Source organism: Cystoisospora suis, assembly GCF_002600585.1.
Source record: "Cystoisospora suis strain Wien I chromosome Unknown contig_975, whole genome shotgun sequence".
In the NCBI taxonomy this organism is placed as follows: domain Eukaryota; phylum Apicomplexa; class Conoidasida; order Eucoccidiorida; family Sarcocystidae; genus Cystoisospora; species Cystoisospora suis.
This window is the reverse complement of record NW_027153776.1, coordinates 1-18,191: the sequence shown is the minus strand read 5'-3', so window position 1 is coordinate 18,191 and position 18,191 is coordinate 1. Positions and strand designations below refer to the sequence as shown.

Genomic DNA, 18,191 nt, shown 5'->3' with positions numbered 1-18,191 from the left:
TAGACTACGACGGATACTACAATGTTCTCTGACGATCTGCCTCCCGTACAGCTGTTCCTGAAAAGGCTCACAGTCAGACACTGCGCGCTTCAAAGCGCCGCCTGCACAGTAGCCACTCCGCGCTTCAGAGCGCCTCATACAAGAGCTGGGGTGGCTGTCTCTTCAGTAGCGTGACGGGGGGGGAACATCGGGGAGATATTAGTGCGGAGTGGACCGGAGATTTCGCGGTGGTACACGATCTCTAAAGTCCGGCGAGTTCTCCAGATTACGAAGGAAATCGTTGTCATTTTGTTATTGTGAACTTAAACGGAGTATGTTAGACAATAACTGTAGTCGTTACAGAGAGTGTAGCTTCAACGGGGGACACGGCGGGATAAAACCTGGGGGACGCCACAAGGTATTGTTTTTACGCGTTTTCTCTGTCTGGGGACCAGCGCTGTCGAATCCTGCAACTCTCCCTGTCACATAAAGCATTGAAACTGCTGGTGTCATGTCGCTGACGCCTTGTGGCCGTCATGTTCACACGCACGCACTCTCCGTCTTGCTGATGTTTCACCTGGAGTTGGAGTGGGGACCACAGTAGGTGGGTCTGGGGTACGTACGAGGCAACACTCTGGCAGACCAGCGAAGGCACCAGGCCAAACACTCTGCTGTACAGACGCAAAACTCCGAAGAGTAAAGCCCAGGCTCCGGCTCCCGGGAACTGCCAACCACAAGCTTACTCAAAAGGCGTATACCCTAGCTAGGGCTGGGGACCAGCTGATCTCGCCACCCGTAGACAATCAATCGCCTACTGTGAAGCGCTGCCGTGACGTTGAGGGCTCTCGACACGATGTGCTGCTCCGCGCGCCACCCATCAAGTCTCGGCAGAGTTGTTTCTCCTGTGTCAGTCAGAAGGACGGCTCTTCTGCGTTTTGTCTTCTACAAGAGACTCGGTTTCTCTCAGGTCTTTCCGGTCCTTCCTCTGCCGGGAATGAGCGTTGTCGGGTGCCGGACTGAAATTTCAACATAGCTTATCGCCGTTCAAAAATCACCTGCCGGGTGGCCCGTCCCTGGAGACAACTTGGCTCGGTCCAGATCAGAAAATCTTGCCCACTTGTCTACGTGCGTCAGTGGCAGTGGATTTTGAGAACTTGCTATCTTCCTACCCATCCACCAGGTTTCACGTGTTCCTGTCCGAGCATCCTGTTTTCTCTTCGGCTTCCACCCACTGGTAGATAGACCCACTACGACAATAATACTCTTTTTTTCCTTCTCCAGCAGCCTTCCTGGGAGATCGCGAGTTTTCGGTCCGTCTTTTGTTCTTCTCCAGCGATGATGCTTATGCGGTGTGCAACAGGCTAAAGGTTACGTCTCTGCAGACTCACGTGCGAGAAGATAATTACTGTCCCAGTAGTTTAGTGGAAACCCGTTGTACATGGACAGTACAGGCCTCAGTATGCAGAAACGCAAGCGAGCCTTCTTCGTCCTGCTCTGTGTTGGAGTGGCATTCACTCACTTCGCCGATGGCAAGCAAACTGTTCAACGGCCCGCGGCTCCCCCTGCAGCGGACAGCGCGCCTAGTCGTCCTGTTTCCCGACTAGTTTCCCGTGCAGGGGGTGCTGCAAAAGCTCGCCGTGTCGGCAAGCAGCTGACGGACGATGCGAAAGTGCCCCGTCCGCCCGACTCCGAGGAGTTGACTGACCGCTCGAGTGCAGGCAACTGCGCGTCAGGACACTGTCCCACGCGGGTCCAGCAGACGCCCAGGCGACGGCCGGAGATGCTCAGCACAGCTGTTTTGAGTCGCGGGGCGGTCACCCTCACGGATGACAACTACAACGATTTTATGGCAGCCCATTCAATTGTCTTGGTGCTGTACTACGCACCCTGGTGCTATTGGTCGCAGCAGACTACCCCGGAGTTTGACGCGGCGGCTCGGGTGTTAGCTCACGACAAGGGCGATCCTCCTGTGTTCCTTGCGAAGGTCGATTGCACACAGCATACGCAGGTCATGAAGAAAGAAGATATTCAAGAGTACCCGACCCTCAAGTTCTTTATAGATGGGCACGCCCGCGAATACACGGGTAAGGCACTTAATAGGCTAGCTTAGGCAGGTGAGTTCCCTTACACCGGGTTTGCCGAGACGCTCTACCGGAAAAGGGGGAAGTGTCCAACCAGTGCAGATCTAGCACACACAGAAGTTGACTCAGCATCTTCGTCAAAAAGGAGCCTCGGTGCACTTGGGTCGTGCCCAGTTGAGGAAGAGGCGGCAGGGGATTGAGCAGATCTTTGTTGTTTACAGGTGGACGCAAGCGGGCAGAAATACTGCGCTGGCTACAAGAGAACCTAAACAGAGATCGCATCATTGCGTCCGTGAACGCGCTGGAAGAGGTTCTTGCCAATCGGCAACTCGGGACGCTAGTAGTTATCGCCGCGCACGAGCTACCCCCTGCCGGGCTTCTAAATAGTCCAGGCGGGTCTTCTGGAGGGTCTGCGAGCCCACACGGGAATCGCGAGACACCGGAGCAGACCGAAAAGCAGCAGCGCAGAGTACTAAGGCTCGGAGTGGTGAAATGGGAGACGGATCCTGGGGAAGCACCATCGGACCATTCCCAGGACTCACTCGGAGCAGCTAACGTCGGCTCCTTCGACACAGGGCTTTCACGGAGATTTCGCGTGGCTGGGCAAAATCGAGAGGCTAGTGCAGAGAGTCAAGAATTGTCACCGGGGCGAACAAGGTACCCCACCAAGAGGTTCGACAGAGACACCTTCGTTAGAGTCTCCCGGATGATGGGTGACGACGTCCTATTCGGCGAAATCTCGGATCCGGAGGTGGTCGAGTATTATCTTGATGTCCACGTCAGACCCTACATGCAAACAAGGCTGGAGATGGCTCATACTCATGTCAGTCTGTGAGGTGGAGTGCTTGCCAACGACCAGCCACAGGGCAGAGCGGCACGGTTGTGTGCGTAGCGGTTAGGCCTATATGCAGGTTCGTGGAAGCAGCACAGACAGCAGGCGCACCAGGCGCGCAGTCCTCGAGAAGTTATGGGCCGGTGTGGGTCTCTGCGCTAGTCCATTTTGAACGGCAGGAGCACTGGTCTCCATGGCGCGGCTTCGTGCTGGCAACCGAGGTCAGGCCATTCACTCCGCCATGTGGATCCGTCTTTTTCTGCTTCCGCAGCTCCCCTTCATCGCAGCGTTCCCTAGCGAGAGCGACAAAGACGATTTAGAAAATAACCGCGACCTGTTTGCTTCAGATGCAGCGAGAGAAGAAGTCGTTGTGTACACGGGTGCGCTAGATGACGAAGAGAGCCTTCTCAGGTTTGTCCGCACCCACAAATTTCCTCCGGCGCTTCCCTTCACAGGAATTGTGGCGCCACGCATTTTCGAAGGTAGGCATCCGCATGCTGTATACCTGCATGGGAAACACGCGGGAGTCATTCCAGCACTCAGACTGCTTACAGACGTGCGACCGCAGCTGCATCGCAAACTTGGTCAGGGCGAAGCTTTCCTGACGCGAAGTGGCAATCTATGAAAGCCAGCCACTTCCCCTCATGAGCCGTTTGTCCCTCGCAGATGGCCGGCCTATCTGTATTCTTTTTTTGGAGGTGGCGCACGGCCACAAAGGATTTGAAAAAGCCTCGAGGAGCCAAGTACAAGGTGTAAAGAAAGTGTTCGAGCAGTTCGCTATCAAGTACAGAAGCGATATCATCTTCACAATCTCAGGTACGTGCCCGGTCCGACGATGCGGCAATCGCGGGCGTGCTCTCGTTGCCTTAACATGAAGCGTGCTGGGCTTCGGAACTCGACACAGCCGTCATCTGCGAGCCTGTCAGCGTAGTCATGGTTGGAGAGGGGACAACAACTTTTGCTGTCTGCAAGGTACCGAAGAGCCACACGAAAAGAGGCTCCTAACATTACTCGGGGTCGACGATGATGCCTCTTCACCTCAACTCCGGATTGTCACCTTCAACCCCAGCGGGAATGGCAAGTACTATCCTGCCTTGAAGTTTCGCCCGGAGTCAGACAGGGTTCCTCGGCTCGCCGGCGGGACGTCACTCAGGCTCGCAGCTCAACCGTTGTACCAGGAGCCGCGCCAGCAAGAGAAGGAACCAGATTCAGCAAGCCCTCATAGGACAGGACTCAGAGTCTCGGGGTTACCGGCTAGCGAAAGAATTTCAGGGAGCGCGACTGCGGAACCTATTGACCGTGCGGAAGGCTTGAGGGGCAGCGGGGACACTGGCGAGCGTACCGACGAGGATCCTTTAGTCTCCTTCGGGAATGTAAGAACGGACTTTCGCCTGAATACCCGGAGGCGAAATAGCCTGCCGGGGCTGATTGCCCGCCGTCTGTAGACATCTGTTGTTGCACATAGCTGGTAGTGAAGCAGGAGGCATTCAAGCTGTCTGTGTGTGTCAACTATGCAGCAACTAGATGCTTTCGTGACGGCCTATATCAATGGTTCCCTGACACCTTACCTCCGCTCCGAACCGGCACCGGCCGACGAAGAGAACTCCGGTAGAGTCGACTGACCCAGCACCAGCCTGAGCGACGACAAAAGTTGTGCCTGACTGACGTTTCTTCTCGGCAGAACAGCAGCACCTCGTGGAGCGTGCCTCTCAGGCAGCACAGGGGTTTGACTGTATCCGGCGGGCCACGGCTGAAGTCTGGGGAAAGGGAGATTTGTGTTGAGGGGCTGGCGCACCAGAGGGCTTCTATCTGCTGAACAGCCGACCCCACCTGATTAGCACTCGTCACTTACGTCCAAACCCTAGGGGCCACTGAAATGATTAAAGAGAGCACGCCTCCTGTTTAGCTGCTGACCAGGGAAAGCAGCCGGGTACAATGAGGAACTGACAAGGTCCGGAGTGCCCGAGTAGTCTCTCTAGTGCTGGCCTTCTGTGATTACGCACAGGTCTGCTCAAAGTGGTTGTTGGTTCCACCTTCAACAAATTAGTCCTAGAGAACGACAGAGATGTTCTCGTGGAATTTGGGGCCCCGTGGTAAGTCGAATAGATCACTTTGGTTCGCCAGCTCTCGTGTCTCTTCAGACTCACCCTCGCATCTGAAAATAAAGAAACTGCACCAAAACTCGGCTGGCAAAGCTGTCTACCGGCATCATCCGATATGACTCGGCGACGTTGGGATGGTCTGTCACGCTCGCAGGTGTGGCCACTGTCGGAAGGTCGAGCCAACACTCAAGATGGTGGCGTCTGTCTTGCACGATCTTGGGAGTGAGGTAGTGGTGGCCAAAATGGACGCTACTCGTAACGAAGTGAGAGATCTGTACTTCAGTGGGTACCCAACGTTGCTTCTCTTTCCTGCCAACCGGAAAGGTGCGCCGGTTATGTATCAAGGGGACCGAACCGAAGACGACCTTCTGCAGTGGCTGGCGGACAACGCGGAGAAGGCCAATATCGACCTCGAAGTCGCCAAAGACAGAGTCCATAAACTGGTCAACCAGAATTCGCTGCTGAGCTCAGCAATCTCGGAAAGCGGAGAATCTCCTGGAGTCTCCAAAAAGTCCGGGAGCCGTCCAGGTATGAGTGTCCTCGAAGAGCTGTAGATCATAGCGAAATCCCCAACCACCCCTCCTCGCCTCGGACAGGGACTTCAGATGAGATCCGTTTGATGGTGAGCCTGAGGTGGTCAGTAAATGTCGCTCTTCCGGACACCACGACCCTGCGACGGTTTCCTGGGACAGGATGCCTTCAGTAGCGATGCGAAAAAGTGTTTGTGCCTGGACGGATCCAGGAGGGACAGGTTGAGCCAACAGAGCAGGCTCCTTACTCTTGGCACCAGCTGCACGCCTGGGCCGCCTTCTGACGAAATATGTCCCATTCTCGGCATGATTCCGAGTGGCGGGACATTCAGCGGTCGTGTACGCGTTGATACCGTTGCGTGCAACTCGCCAAAGGAGGCGATCACGTGACGAGCACCCCCTTATTCTCCAACTTCAGTGTTATATCGTTGAGGATACTATCATTGGCTGTGAATAAAATCAGCTTTCAGTTGCTGCTGCTCCTCGGCGGAGGTTGACTCGACCGCGAAGGCCCGAAGGCCATGCTCAACCGACTCAGCACGGAGTCTTGCACCCCTGTTGAAGGGTTAGGGGTGGCGTTTACGCTATAGTTGAACAGGCGCTGCTTCTCCGATCGCTGAGTTCCACGGAACAGAAGTAAGCACGGGCTTTACTCCAATCTTCGGACAAGCCTTAGAACAGTACAGCTCAACTAAGGGCAGTACCTACGGCTGCACGGGGTTACGTACACTTGCCTCGTCACACCGCGACCGCATGTCCCTCGGCGATGCGAATGCAGAAACAGACTCGAGTGGTAGCCGCCTGAGGGAGGGAATGAACTGCCGCTGTTGCGGCTCCGTGACGCGGCAACTTATACTGTAGTGCGGAAACTTACTCTCCGAAGTTACCAGGAACAGAGCAAGCCCATTGACGGATCCACACAGTCCTGCCATGCCACACCGTTCTCGCAGTCCGGCTTGGTCGGCTGACAGCGCGGTGCAGTTGTATCCACATTATTGTCTCGCACGGAACAGTAAGGCTGTCGATCACGGCACCGGTTGGCGATCCGCTGCAGCACCCTACCCTCGCTTCGAAATTGTCGGCAAACGAGGTCTTCGAGCGCACGCCAAAAATCACGAGTATCCCGGGTCAGGAGCGGCACAACGCGGGGGTAGGACCGCACGGCCGCCATGCCTGCAACTGTATAGAAAAGCGGTGAAAAAGCTGTCTGTTCTGTCGGCGACGACGCTCGGTCTGTGCGTGTGCCGCTGGATCTGTGTGAACCACGCCGTCTGACGGAGCTAGCCTCCTGTGGCTAGTCGTGAAAGGGCCCGGTCCCTTTTTCCAAAACGCAGCCCTCCTTGGCATTCGTATTTTTATTTTAAATGTGTAGTACCATAGTTTGTCATGCTTCCTATCGCACACATTGTGCAACGGTTCGACTGCGGGTCCGTAGACTGCTGTAGAGAGGGTGATTTCAACCTCCGAGATTGTCTCGTAAACTTTCTTTTCTGTGTACTTGAACCAGTGACATGCACACCTAAGTTGTGGTTCCTTTTCTGGCAGTTGTGAGGTATTGTAGGCGCGTCCTGCTAAGGCAGCCTTCACACCGAAAAGCTGTACAACGGCAACGAGACTGATATGCCAGTGCCCTTCCGAAGACTTTGGAAGACTCTTCAACACACTACGCCATACTGGTCTAGTCGTTTCTAGTTCTTCGAAGGAGTGGTACGCAACTATTAGACGAAGGGCGGCGATTTCCCCTCCTCCTCCTCTGTCTCAGTGGAATTGTCGCCATGGTAGCAGCGACAGCGACTCTGCGAGCTTCTGCAGCCGTCCGCATAACTCCCCGTCGCTCACAAGCGCTACGGTTTTCCCTGAGGCACGGCGGGCTCTTGGTCGTCCTTCTTTGTTGGCAATACCTGCGGTCGCGATTTTTCACTTTGCTGGCTGTGAGTAGCGGTCTCGTACTTCTTCCTCCTGCCCAATCCTTAGCTGCTGACCAAGTAAGGATTTACGAACCTCTGCTGGACTCCTTCGCGCTACCTGTCAGGGAAAGCTCTGTGGCTGCTCTTGCCACGTCGGCCGCTCATGTCGACGAACTGCCTGTTGCGGACAAAAAAACCGGCCGACCCGCACATCCGCCAGGCGGGATGGTGGTTCGCTCTCTGCAGACGACTGGCAGACGGCAGAAGCACGATGCAGGAAGGGACGATAGCGTGCGTAACAGTGAACAGCACTTCCCTGATGCGTCATTCCAGACAAGCGAGACGCTGGGAGAGTACGTCCCAAGCGTCGGTAAAAAGTACGCTGAGGCAGCCAGGCTTGTAAACGAATATGTTGCTCGGGACAGCCTCTACTTCGAGGATGTTAATCGCCCGTGCCCGGAGACAAGCTGGATGCGAGTCAACGGGACAACGGGCAGGTGCTTCAAGTCGTTTGATTTCACAGACTTCGGCAGCGGCCGATCTTCCCGTACAGGTGAAAGCAACGGTCCTTCTGTCAAGCAGACGGGGACATGGGAGCAGGCCGAACGCCTCTGTATGAGCTTTGGAGCCCATCTGGCCGGTTTACACACAGCAGCGGAAGCGAAATTCGCCCACATGGTACTGGATCGGAGGCCAGACGCCTGCTGGCTTGGCCTTCGCAGAGTGGAGCCGCGAGCTGGAGGCCGTGAGGATGGCAGCAATGGCTGGCAATGGGTAAGCGAACGAACAAGAAGTGACAGACATAATGAGCATCTATGCAGTTTTCGCGCCGTGGCCTAACTACGGTACGACGGATGGTCGATTTCTAGCTGTACTCATTCTGTTGTGCTCCCACAGATAACCAGCGACCGTGGCATCGTAGAAGACAGCGAGTATCTGGAATGGAGCCGCGACTGGATTCCCGTGTGGGATTCCATCTCGTACCCTAGACCCCTCTGCGGCGTGTTCACAAGGAAGGGTGTTGCTGCGCGGAGGTGTTACGCGAATCCCAACTCGCACAGCGGCGATTCCAGAAGAAGCAAGGATATCAAGGCGCCAGAAAAACTCGCGGCCCCGCAGCTTTCGTGCTTCCTATGCGCCACGACTCTGGAGTCCAAGCTTCCCCGAGGATCTTTTGCGTCCGCTGCGGAGCGGGGGGAGCACGTGTGGGCTGACGACGAGCAAGGTACCGCAGTTTCAGCGACGACGCGAGGGGCGGAGGGGTGGAAGGGAGACCGTAAACAGTCCAAGGAAGGGTCGAAAGGAGGCTGGCTACCAGCCAAACAGCGTGATCGGGTAAGCTCCAAAGGCTTGAGACGGCAGGGTGAACAGCCACCCGGGGGACTTCCCCGTCCCAAGGACGAGAGGCGAGAGTACGAAACCGTACGAACAGAGGGTCTGGCAGACTGGGTTTTCTCGGACCGCCAAAGAGAGACTGAGAGAGGAGAGGCTTCGCTGCCCGCTACCGAAACTCACTTTGAGAGAGGTCTGACCAACCCGGGGTCACCGCATACCCAACAGCCATCTTCGAGAGTTTTCGACAAGCGCGGCCCGATAGTATCCGATATTGCTTCCGGCAGCCCCAGGATAGCGGCCACAGCCCTGGACGTCAGCAATACGGACAGTGACGTGCTCTACGAGTATGCGAACCAAGGAGAAAACGCACTGAAGGTGACCGCAGAGCAGTTCGACGAGCGGAACACAGAAGACCAACACTCGTTGGCGGTGTCTTCTTCACACATCAAAGACAGCGAAAGCTATGACGCTTTTCTACAGAATTTCATGCGAATTCACACAAAGGCAAAGGAGAAACAGGCCCGCAAAAGAGAGACACAAACACGTGAGGAGGAAGGAAGTTTGGATGTCGTGCCACTTTTCGGACTTGATAACGGTGCACCAACAGAGGGTGCTGACGCGTATCTGGAAAGAACACCAGAGGGAGAATCAGAAATAAACGATGGCGCTGGCAGTGTCACAGAGCAGGCACAGGAAGAACCCAACCAACCAATGGCATCTGCAGCAGCAGATTACGGGGCTGGCACTGCGACATGGGAAGGCACGACACCGGCCAAACCCGTTAGTATCCTTCTGGAGCCGGGTCCAAAGCCGGAAGAATTAGACCTTTTGTCCTCAAGTAGACCGACGGCGCAGTTTGACAACTCAGGTGGAGAGCCGTATAGCACGACCAGCTCGAACAAGGCATCAAGTGAGCTTAAAGTGTTGCTGTGGTGCTTGGGGGTCTGTGTCGCGGTACTTGCGGTGACAGTACTCCTCGTCTACTCGTACTGCTGGCGCAGATCAAAACAAAAATGCCCAGACGAATGCGCGCTTGAGAGTAGAGAGACTGGCCTGCGAGTAGCACCCCAGTCTCCCTCCCTCTCCGAGCAGCAAACGCCAATGGGATGGGAGGTGAAGCCAGAGACAGACCGCATGGTTCCTCCAGAGGAGGCCTTGAGCTTTGCCACCACAGGAGGCTCCGACTACCAGTCCACCGCCAATGAGGAGGCGCCGTCTGCGCAGCAGGATCTTTCCTTCGTTTCCTCCTGCTCCACGGACCAGCAGTCAGAGAGTGTGGCCCTATCCTTGTGCTCCGAGGACGACAGTGGGCTTGGCGGCATTGAGGTCTCCGCGGCTGTTTCGGTTTCTCAGTCGGCTCTTTTCGAACAACAGATCTGTGGCTCTTTGGTATCGTGCGTTGCTCGCGACATCCACGAAGTAGCTCCACAAGTCTCTGATGGCTACGGCAGTGCCCGAGAGTCCGCGGCATCGCAGTTCGCTCGGGGCGCCCGGCACGAGGCCGGGATACCACCTGTTGGTCCCCGCCTTACTCCAGTGGAGCGACTGCAACGTCTCCGCGCACGGGTGGATGCAATGTGATGGAACCCTCCTCGTGCCCCAGTTAGGCAGCCCTTCAAACAGCCGGGTAATAAGCTCGTCCAGGGCTCCAAATCCGCAGTCGAGTGTGTATCCTGCGTAGCACGGCGAGTGAGTCAACTTCGCCGCCGCTACAGTTGCCTCCGAGACGAGGAGTTCCTGTGAGTTCGGGTGCTGCTGATGTGCTGCCAGGTTGACCATGATCTGCGGATGACTCGTGCGAAATTGGGTCTGTTTCTTTTTTTCTGTTGGCGTGCTTATTGCTTTGGAACGAAGCAGCGCCGGGCATGGCTGGTGTCCAGCACCTCCGTGTCCGGAAGGAAACCCTTGCGCAGAGACCCCGCCAGGCCCCAGCTAGCATACTGCTTCACTCTTTCCTGATCGTAACTTGCTTCAGTGACACCAAGTCTGTCCTCTAGGAAGGCTAGTATGATGAGAGTCATGCGTTGCGGGTACTTGCGCAGCCCTCTACGTTTACTGCGTTGGTGTCCGCCATTCCTCTCCAAGATCTGTACAGCATGACCGCCGTCAGCAATCTCCGCTGAGGCGACAGCGACAATTAAAAAAAACTGGTACAGACGGCACTGCAAATCTTACCGAAAAGGTTTTCTCTTCCGCCAAGGAGGGTAGGATCTTCTGAAGCGCTTCGCCAGGATTTCATACCGATTTACACGGACGTGCGGCCATACCAGTTGCCGAGCTCAGCTTCCGAGCCTAGACACTTCTTTAGTCTCCGATGGTTGGTTGGAACCCTGCGGTCACTCCCGGGGGTGATTTGGTGCAGGTTACGAGTCACCTGCACCCCGAAGACTCTCCTCAGATAAGGAACAGCCTTGGCTTCGGCAACGGAATATTACTGCTGAGAAAAGAGGGTGATAGCAGCGTCACAGCCTAGTTTTCAAGTGCTGTTAACTTCGGCTAATCCGTGCCTTTGCCCGCCATCGGATAAGGCGGACAGGCCGTCAAGCCTGTTGCTCAAAGGCGTGGACTGGCTGGGGAACTTGCTCTGGGACGGACATTGACCGAAGGTCCATAGGTAGACTTGGAACGCCTTGGCCTCACTTACCTAGCTCCCTGGATCTTCTGCCAGCCTCGAGTGCCTCCGCAATCTTCGACTGTTCATCGCTCCCACCTAGGCTTTGTTCGCTGTGGTTTCGCTGTCCCTGTGGCAGTTCACCAGTGCAAGTCCCCTCCGCTTTCTCTGTGCACGCAGCAGTCTTCCCTGCGAACACTGCACTGGTGGGTTCGGTCGCGCAGCGAGGTACGAATGGTCATGCGGTGGTGCCACAAAGGAGTACTGCGGGCACTAGTACCTGAGATTTTGCGGTGCCTGTGATTGTAGGACTCTTTTACTCTTGCATCACCTTTCCCTCCCCCGCCGAACGCTCACATTGCTACGTCTTGTCTCCAAGCCTGCACATCTCTTCGAGCCTTCCGACACACCCAAGTGGGCGAGAAGATAGTGTGTTTCACCGCTGTGCTTCTTTTGAAGCGCGAAGTTTCTTCGCTTTCCGTGGCCTGTAAAATGAATTCACGCGCTACCCTTGTATATGCCTGTACAACCGGTCAGTTTTGGGACAGCCAGTGAAAACTCGAGGTACGAAGCTCTCAATCAAGTCGTGAGAGAAATTCAAAATTTCCGACGGAGTGGCCGCTCACCTTCTAAAGCGCAGCAGGCTGAGCACAAACCACCCGGATATCTGTCCGAAGTTCTTGCCAGAGGGAAGCCATGGCGGTTTTCTCTCCGACAACGCGCGCATAGGCCTGCAGGAGGATCCACTCACACCCCCGCACTGAGGTACCGGTGCGCTGCGTCCACACGCAGCGTTCCTTGCGCGGTCAGTCATGCAAGCTCGCAACGTAGAGAGCCGTCGAAAGCCCACTTCCTGATGTAACACGTGTGAAGCAATTCAGAGCTGGCCTCTTCAAGGGTCATGCCCCGACGAGCCTGTGTAGTGGGGTGTCTCACCAGCTATGTCGCGACTGGGAATTCTCTTTTTTCCAAGGAACTCTCTGTCAAGGATATACGAAGAGCCGCGGCTTCTCTGACGGTCGCACGGCGCCTGGTAAAAACATAGCAATCTCAGCTCAGGGAGCCTTCCGCTGAGACTCGGGAGGTGCGGGTCCGGCGTCAAATAGAACGTGGTACGAAGGAACGGTAACTCGAATAGGCCACGCGCTGAAAAAGGGCCTGCACCTGTAGTGGAAACGAAGCAAGCTCACTGCTTGTGGATCATCCTCGCAACCGCAAACACAAAATAAACCTCGAGCTGCCCCAACCTCTTGAGCTTGGGAAAGAACAATATCGGTATTGCTCTCGTCGGGCCCTCAACACTCCTTTGCTTTTTGGACTGGAGGCTCGACTGCGTAGAGCTCTATGAGCTGCTGTTTACCGAAGGTCTCCCATTCAGACGCCGAACTCCCGATTTCGGACGTTCGTTGTTCAACCCAACTGAGGAAAGAGGACACAGGGCAGCTTCAGCCGGCGCTAAAAACGATGAACAGCCCCCGACACGGTAAAACCATCAGGTGAGTTCCCGGCTGTCTCCACACGCCACAGGGCGCACCTCGGTGTGTCACAGGGTCTGTGCTTAGCCATGAACGCGGGTCGAGGCGCTTCTGGGGTCGGGCTTCGCTGGAGCCTCGCAGGGACTTCGTACAGCCTCCGTCGGTGTCGGACCTGAAACCGCGCCGCATACAGACGCGGTGCTTAAGCTGCCTCTCGTCCGAGATGGCGGTACGCAGACGTAACTCGGTAGACGGCCACTACAACAGTGACTAGATCGTGAGGGAGCCTGGCTGCTGCAGAGATCTGGAATGAGTAGGCTTGCTGTAAGATCAGTTCCTCGGCAGGAGTGAAGAATGGCGTAAGGCAGGAACGAACGCCTGTGGTTTTTATTCGGATGTACATCACTTGAAACAAACTGGGACCGTCACGAAGGTGTGTTTTACTCACGAGAGCTCTACAGAACCAGCATTCATCATTACCGTACCCGATCTTCCCGTCTACAGCTCGACGGCCCTGGTTGGGACCTTGAAACGAGCAACCGTACTGCCAGCAGCACCCCGTGCCACTGGTCCACGCATCCGAGGAATGAGTGTCATTGCACGGCACACCGATCTGCATTCGCTTCCTGTGCAGCTTCTTCAGTAGTGCCGACGACGATCCGGCCGCCACCAGACACCTATGGGTGACGTCCGCGGCCATGACTCGGCGCCCCTGGACACAAGCGAGCCGGTTTCGAACAGACGTCCGAGTCCGCCAGCTCGCTTGAACGGTCCCAGCGCAGACACTTCAGAGCTCGGCTCGCGACTTGGGCGCGGTCTTCAGTACTCCAGGACAAACTGCCCCGCGTTACAGGGGAGGGGTCGAAGATAAGTGACAACGACGGGCGCCGCAAGATATATCGAAGAAAGTCGCGACCAATGCTTGAAGTGTGGGGCCCCTTTTGCACGTGTACGGTGGAGGCCTTGGGACGGGTTTGGCGGACTCCTCCGTCACCTGCGACGCCGCAGAAGATGCCTGGGCTACAGAAAAGCCTGCTGCTGGAGGTGGTCTAGAAGTGCGATCGACGGACAGGGTGGTTCACCCGCCCCCGGAAGCGCTCGTCCCGTAATGAAGGCTGGGTGCCGAGCCCTTTTGAAAGGGGTCTGACTGCCATGGCGGGCGTTAACAGACCCGCTGAAGCCACTCCCGTACACCGGAGAACACAACACACTTCGTGGAGCCTCTTGTCTTGTAGTGCGCGGAGGGCCTGCTAAGCGCGCTGTCCGTCAGGCATAAGTGACCATTGGTCCGCTTGTTGTAGCCTGTTCAGGGCAGTTTCACGACGGTCCAGCATACTACCATGAACTGTGCGTTTTTTAGTATCAGCTCCTTTACTACGGCAGGTCTCCCCAGGACCATCAGCTGGACGCAGGCGCACTGTGGGCGCAACTGCGTCTGCGCTTGTGTCGTTATCTGCTACAATCGTTCCCAGGATACCCAAGGGTGAAAAGACAAAACCCCAGCCGGAACTGCTTCGAGCTCAATACTGGATTCTTCTCATAAGGAGGTCGACAACAGAGCTAGGAGGCGTCGTCGAGACTTGGTCGTACGCTTTGAGGTCTCTGTTGAGTTCGCAGGAACTACGGCATTCAAAACAGTGGCATACGACATAGGTTGAATTGAAGCCACACTCACTGCAGTCCCGTGTCGGAAACAGGAGCCAACACATACTCCGTACCTTCTGGCGACCTACCGTGTCCGAAGGGCTGCTGACAATATCTTTGTGATAATGATACGCTGGTACAAGAAAAGATTTCCACCTTCTCGAAATAGTCTCATGAGAATTCCACGCCAAACTGCGATCATTCCGTCTTCCTTATGACCAAGCTTCCTCAACTGCAGATCGCTCCTCAGCACTACGCTACTCCAGAGGCTCGGCTGCCTGCCCAGCGTACAGAAGTGGAAGGAGTCAGTCGAGACACCAACAGTTCGGGTGCGCAATGAGTAGCATTGGAGGCTGTCCGTCTCACGTAGTTTTCGTGCAAACTGCGCTGGACCGCTGCAGTTTCTGTAGCCTCTTCCTCTCGTCCGAGATAGTATAGTGGCTAGTATTTCCGCCTGTCACGCGGAAGACCCGGGTTCAATTCCCGGTCTCGGAGCTTTTCGGAGCGACCCTTAACATCCTCGGGCGGGTCCGGGGTGAAGGCGGAACCCTCCGCCGCTTACATTTGTCGTTCCGGTGGATCCTGGAACAGCGCTCGTAGTATGCGGAGGTGCTTCAGAGTGTGCAAAAGCAGTGGCATGGGCTTGCTGCCGCGTGCGGACATCGTTCACCGTGAATTTTCCTTTTCTGTTCGCCGTCTCTCCTACTTGGTGAGTCCTCAGTGCCTCGCCAGTACCCGAGCACCCGCACTTGCCTGCTCGATGCTCCTCGATTGTGCGAAACCGGTCAATTTCCCCCGGAAGCTTACGCCTTGCCGTGACAGCAAGACATACAGCTAAACAGGAACAGCTCCGGAACGTTCGCCGTTCTCACAGAGGTCTTTCCAAGCACGACACACCCAACAGTACCGCTCATCCAGTCCACTCTAACTGGACGCGCGTCCCACTCTAAAGACAGAAGCTCTTTGCCATGAAGCTTCCAGCTGCAGCCACTAAGAGTTCGGACGCAAGTCCTCCGTTCTGGAGTTCTCGGCCTCCGAAGCTCCTCCACTGAATGATTAGCAGTGGTTCCACCAGAGACAGGGTCGCAGACATGCGCCGCTCTCGACACCCTCCGCCAGCCATAAAAAGCATTTGGGATTGATGCGCGCGGATGACAACCGTTTCAGAAGAATGGTAGAAAAAGCAAACCCTTTACTGCCTTGCCGCCTATCTGCTCTCGTCTCGGAATCCTCCGAAGCGAGCCTCCTTCTGTTCCATTGTGAGAAGGTTAGGCAGAAAGAAATACAACAGCGACCATTAAGCAGCACCTGCTCACACTGAACCACAGCCACACTCCAAGAGCCCAGGTGTACACCTCAGTAACGTTTTACGCTTCGGGACGGTTTCCACTGCACCGGATGAGATTCCTCAGTTGCCTCTTCATCCATCTTCCAGACCTGAGAAAAAGTAAACGCAAGACACTCGTCTCCACTCAGCTGCCGTCAAAAGCTGGCCTTCAGTCTTGCCAGACAGCAAAGTAATTATTTTTAGATCGACACGTACACTTGAAAACACACTTTCCAAGAAACGACCACGCCTCGCCTGACGGCTATATACGACACACGGAGCACCACCGGCAAAAAATCACTATGACGCTTTGGAATGGATCGTTTCTGCTGACTTCCAGTAAGGCTCTGCCTTGTGCTCTCGAAACGCAACATGCTGCACTTCCTTGATACTTTCCTGAGTACGACGGCATACCTTTCATGAAAAAGGTTCACGACAATGTGACGGTAAGGCTTAGGAACCGCTAGGGTTGAGTTTGACTGCACTAACAGGAAAAGAAGTCTCGAAATTTCAGCAGACGTACGTTTGTGCAAAGTGGTCTTACCTTGATTGTCTTATCGCATTCCCCAGTGAGCAGGCGTGTCTCAGACTTGTCCAAAGCACAGCAGAAAATTCCGTTTTCACTCTCCAGAGAACCTGGCTGAACTCGGGATTGAATGGTGTCGAACTTGTATCCTGAGCTCCAGTCCCAAAAGTGCAATTGCCTGGGATCAACACGGCGCACGACAGCAGGACCTGCAGACCTGGACAATTCGAGCTAGTAAGCCGGTAGTTTTTTTTACACAGTCGCATGTAAAAATATGCATCGTTCCACCTTGGGCCCACACGAGAACCCACGTGCGGAAAGGTACAGCTAGCGCTTCGAATAAAGATAAGATCTTGAGAAGGCGGCTCTGAATGTCCACAGCCCAAGTCCACCAGCATAGGGTTTCATCCAAATGCTGCTGTTCAAACATTTTGCAAGAAACAAAGTGGAGAAAACACACAGTGCAAACACGGTCCGACCTCTGACACGAACGCTCCCGTAACGCGTAAAACAAGGAGCTCGGCACCAGAGATTCTTGAGACTACGCAGGTTGGTGTCTCTGTTCTGCCCCGGTGACACTTTGTCTCGTTGACTTGCAGTAAAGTTCGGGATCATACGCCGCTATGCCACAAGACTGCCTACCCACTTTACCACGCTGATCGTACCGATGAGAAGAGGGTGCCGTATGATGACAGAAAGAAATCGTCTTCAGCGACGCCTATACAAAACACTAGAGCAGACGTGTTGCCAAAGTTTCCCGCTCTGGCAGGAAACCGTACCCATTAGTCGTTCCCGCAATCAAGACGGAAGAGTCCCCATCTTCCTTAATAGCACAACAGTTGACAATAGCGTTGTGACCTTCGATGTTTCGCTCAAATTGACCAAGGGGACAACGCCAGACCTGTGGAACCGCACAGAAGTTCTTCACGGAGCAATCATTGATCGGGTACTACGCAAGAGTTGAAAGCACGTGTACGACATCTGCCCGAGAGTCTGCTGTAAGCAATACGATCAGCAAGAATGTCCTCTATGAGACAGACACACCTCACGAAAAAGCTAATGCAGAACACAACAACGGACGAACAGCGGCGCCACCGAAACCTGTGCAGAATGAGGGGAGTACTTCTTCGTTTAATACTTCCTCACCAGAAAAAGACTACACGGACACAAACAAACCCCCCTCCTATCCGTCACCAGAGGCATACTGTCAAAACATCTACAAGAAAGAGGAGTGAGTTTGTGTGTGCCAAGCTGGCGGGCTTGAACTGTACAGACAGGTGGAAGAGTACAGCAAGGTCCCCTAAGAGAATTCTCTGAAAACTGCCTGACTATACGGATAAAAAAACATCCGTGGAACACGTTTGCTAAAAGCGATATCAAGCAAAAAGTGATAAGTGCTGGAGATACTTTCCGCCTTACTGAACCAAAACGTGCGAGTCTTTCATCAGTATCTCGTACCTCCTTTTGCGGTCATCACTTCTGGCGTTAGGAATTTGGAACGCCGCGTCATGAAAACTCAGGCACTTGAAAGAAACAAGTACACTGGTGCATGCGGTAAAAAGAGACTTTCTCTACCCGGCCCAGATTTGCAGCAGAAGTACTGTATGCTACAATCTCTTTCTCTCCGCACAGTTCTCTCACTCTCACCTTGATCTTATCAGCTGCACAGGAAACAAAGGAGTATTCCCGAGGATGGAACGCCATCGCCCGGACGCTCTTCTTGTGATTGGTTAACACGGCGGCACACTTGCCCGCCACCAAGTCCCACAAGCGAACCTGTAGCGACGCCGCGTACACACAATGAAGATGCGTATGCTCCGTGCATGTGTACAGCACACACCT

The 18,191-nt window shown here is 54.9% G+C and overlaps 3 protein-coding genes across 3 annotated transcripts; 1 reads left to right on the top strand and 2 right to left on the bottom strand.

Annotated features, from left to right (window-relative positions):
- Positions 1-880: 880 nt before the first annotated feature.
- CSUI_002296 (protein disulfide-isomerase) lies at positions 881-6,456 on the top strand. The gene is made up of 8 exons (XM_068062498.1): positions 881-2,063; positions 2,282-2,883; positions 3,164-3,374; positions 3,559-3,708; positions 3,865-4,265; positions 4,410-4,500; positions 4,898-4,985; positions 5,149-6,456. The coding sequence occupies exons 1-8, from the start codon at positions 1,418-1,420 to the stop codon at positions 5,546-5,548; spliced, it is 2,589 nt and encodes an 862-aa protein (XP_067925527.1). The 5' UTR covers positions 881-1,417; the 3' UTR covers positions 5,549-6,456.
- A 4,005-nt stretch (positions 6,457-10,461) lies between these two features.
- Positions 10,462-12,584, bottom strand: CSUI_002295 (uncharacterized protein; the record flags this gene model as incomplete). The annotated part of the gene is made up of 5 exons (XM_068062497.1): positions 12,004-12,584; positions 11,735-11,862; positions 11,411-11,507; positions 11,130-11,200; positions 10,462-11,029 (listed from the first exon to the last, which is right to left on the bottom strand). A coding segment is annotated over exon 5 (243 nt), but the record flags the coding sequence as incomplete, so codon positions are not given.
- A 3,226-nt stretch (positions 12,585-15,810) lies between these two features.
- Positions 15,811-18,125, bottom strand: CSUI_002294 (wd g-beta repeat-containing protein). The gene is made up of 4 exons (XM_068062496.1): positions 17,997-18,125; positions 17,129-17,250; positions 16,368-16,527; positions 15,811-15,933 (listed from the first exon to the last, which is right to left on the bottom strand). Exons 1-4 carry the CDS (start codon positions 18,051-18,053, stop codon positions 15,853-15,855), a joined length of 420 nt encoding a protein of 139 aa, XP_067925525.1. The 5' UTR covers positions 18,054-18,125; the 3' UTR covers positions 15,811-15,852.
- Positions 18,126-18,191: the final 66 nt, after the last annotated feature.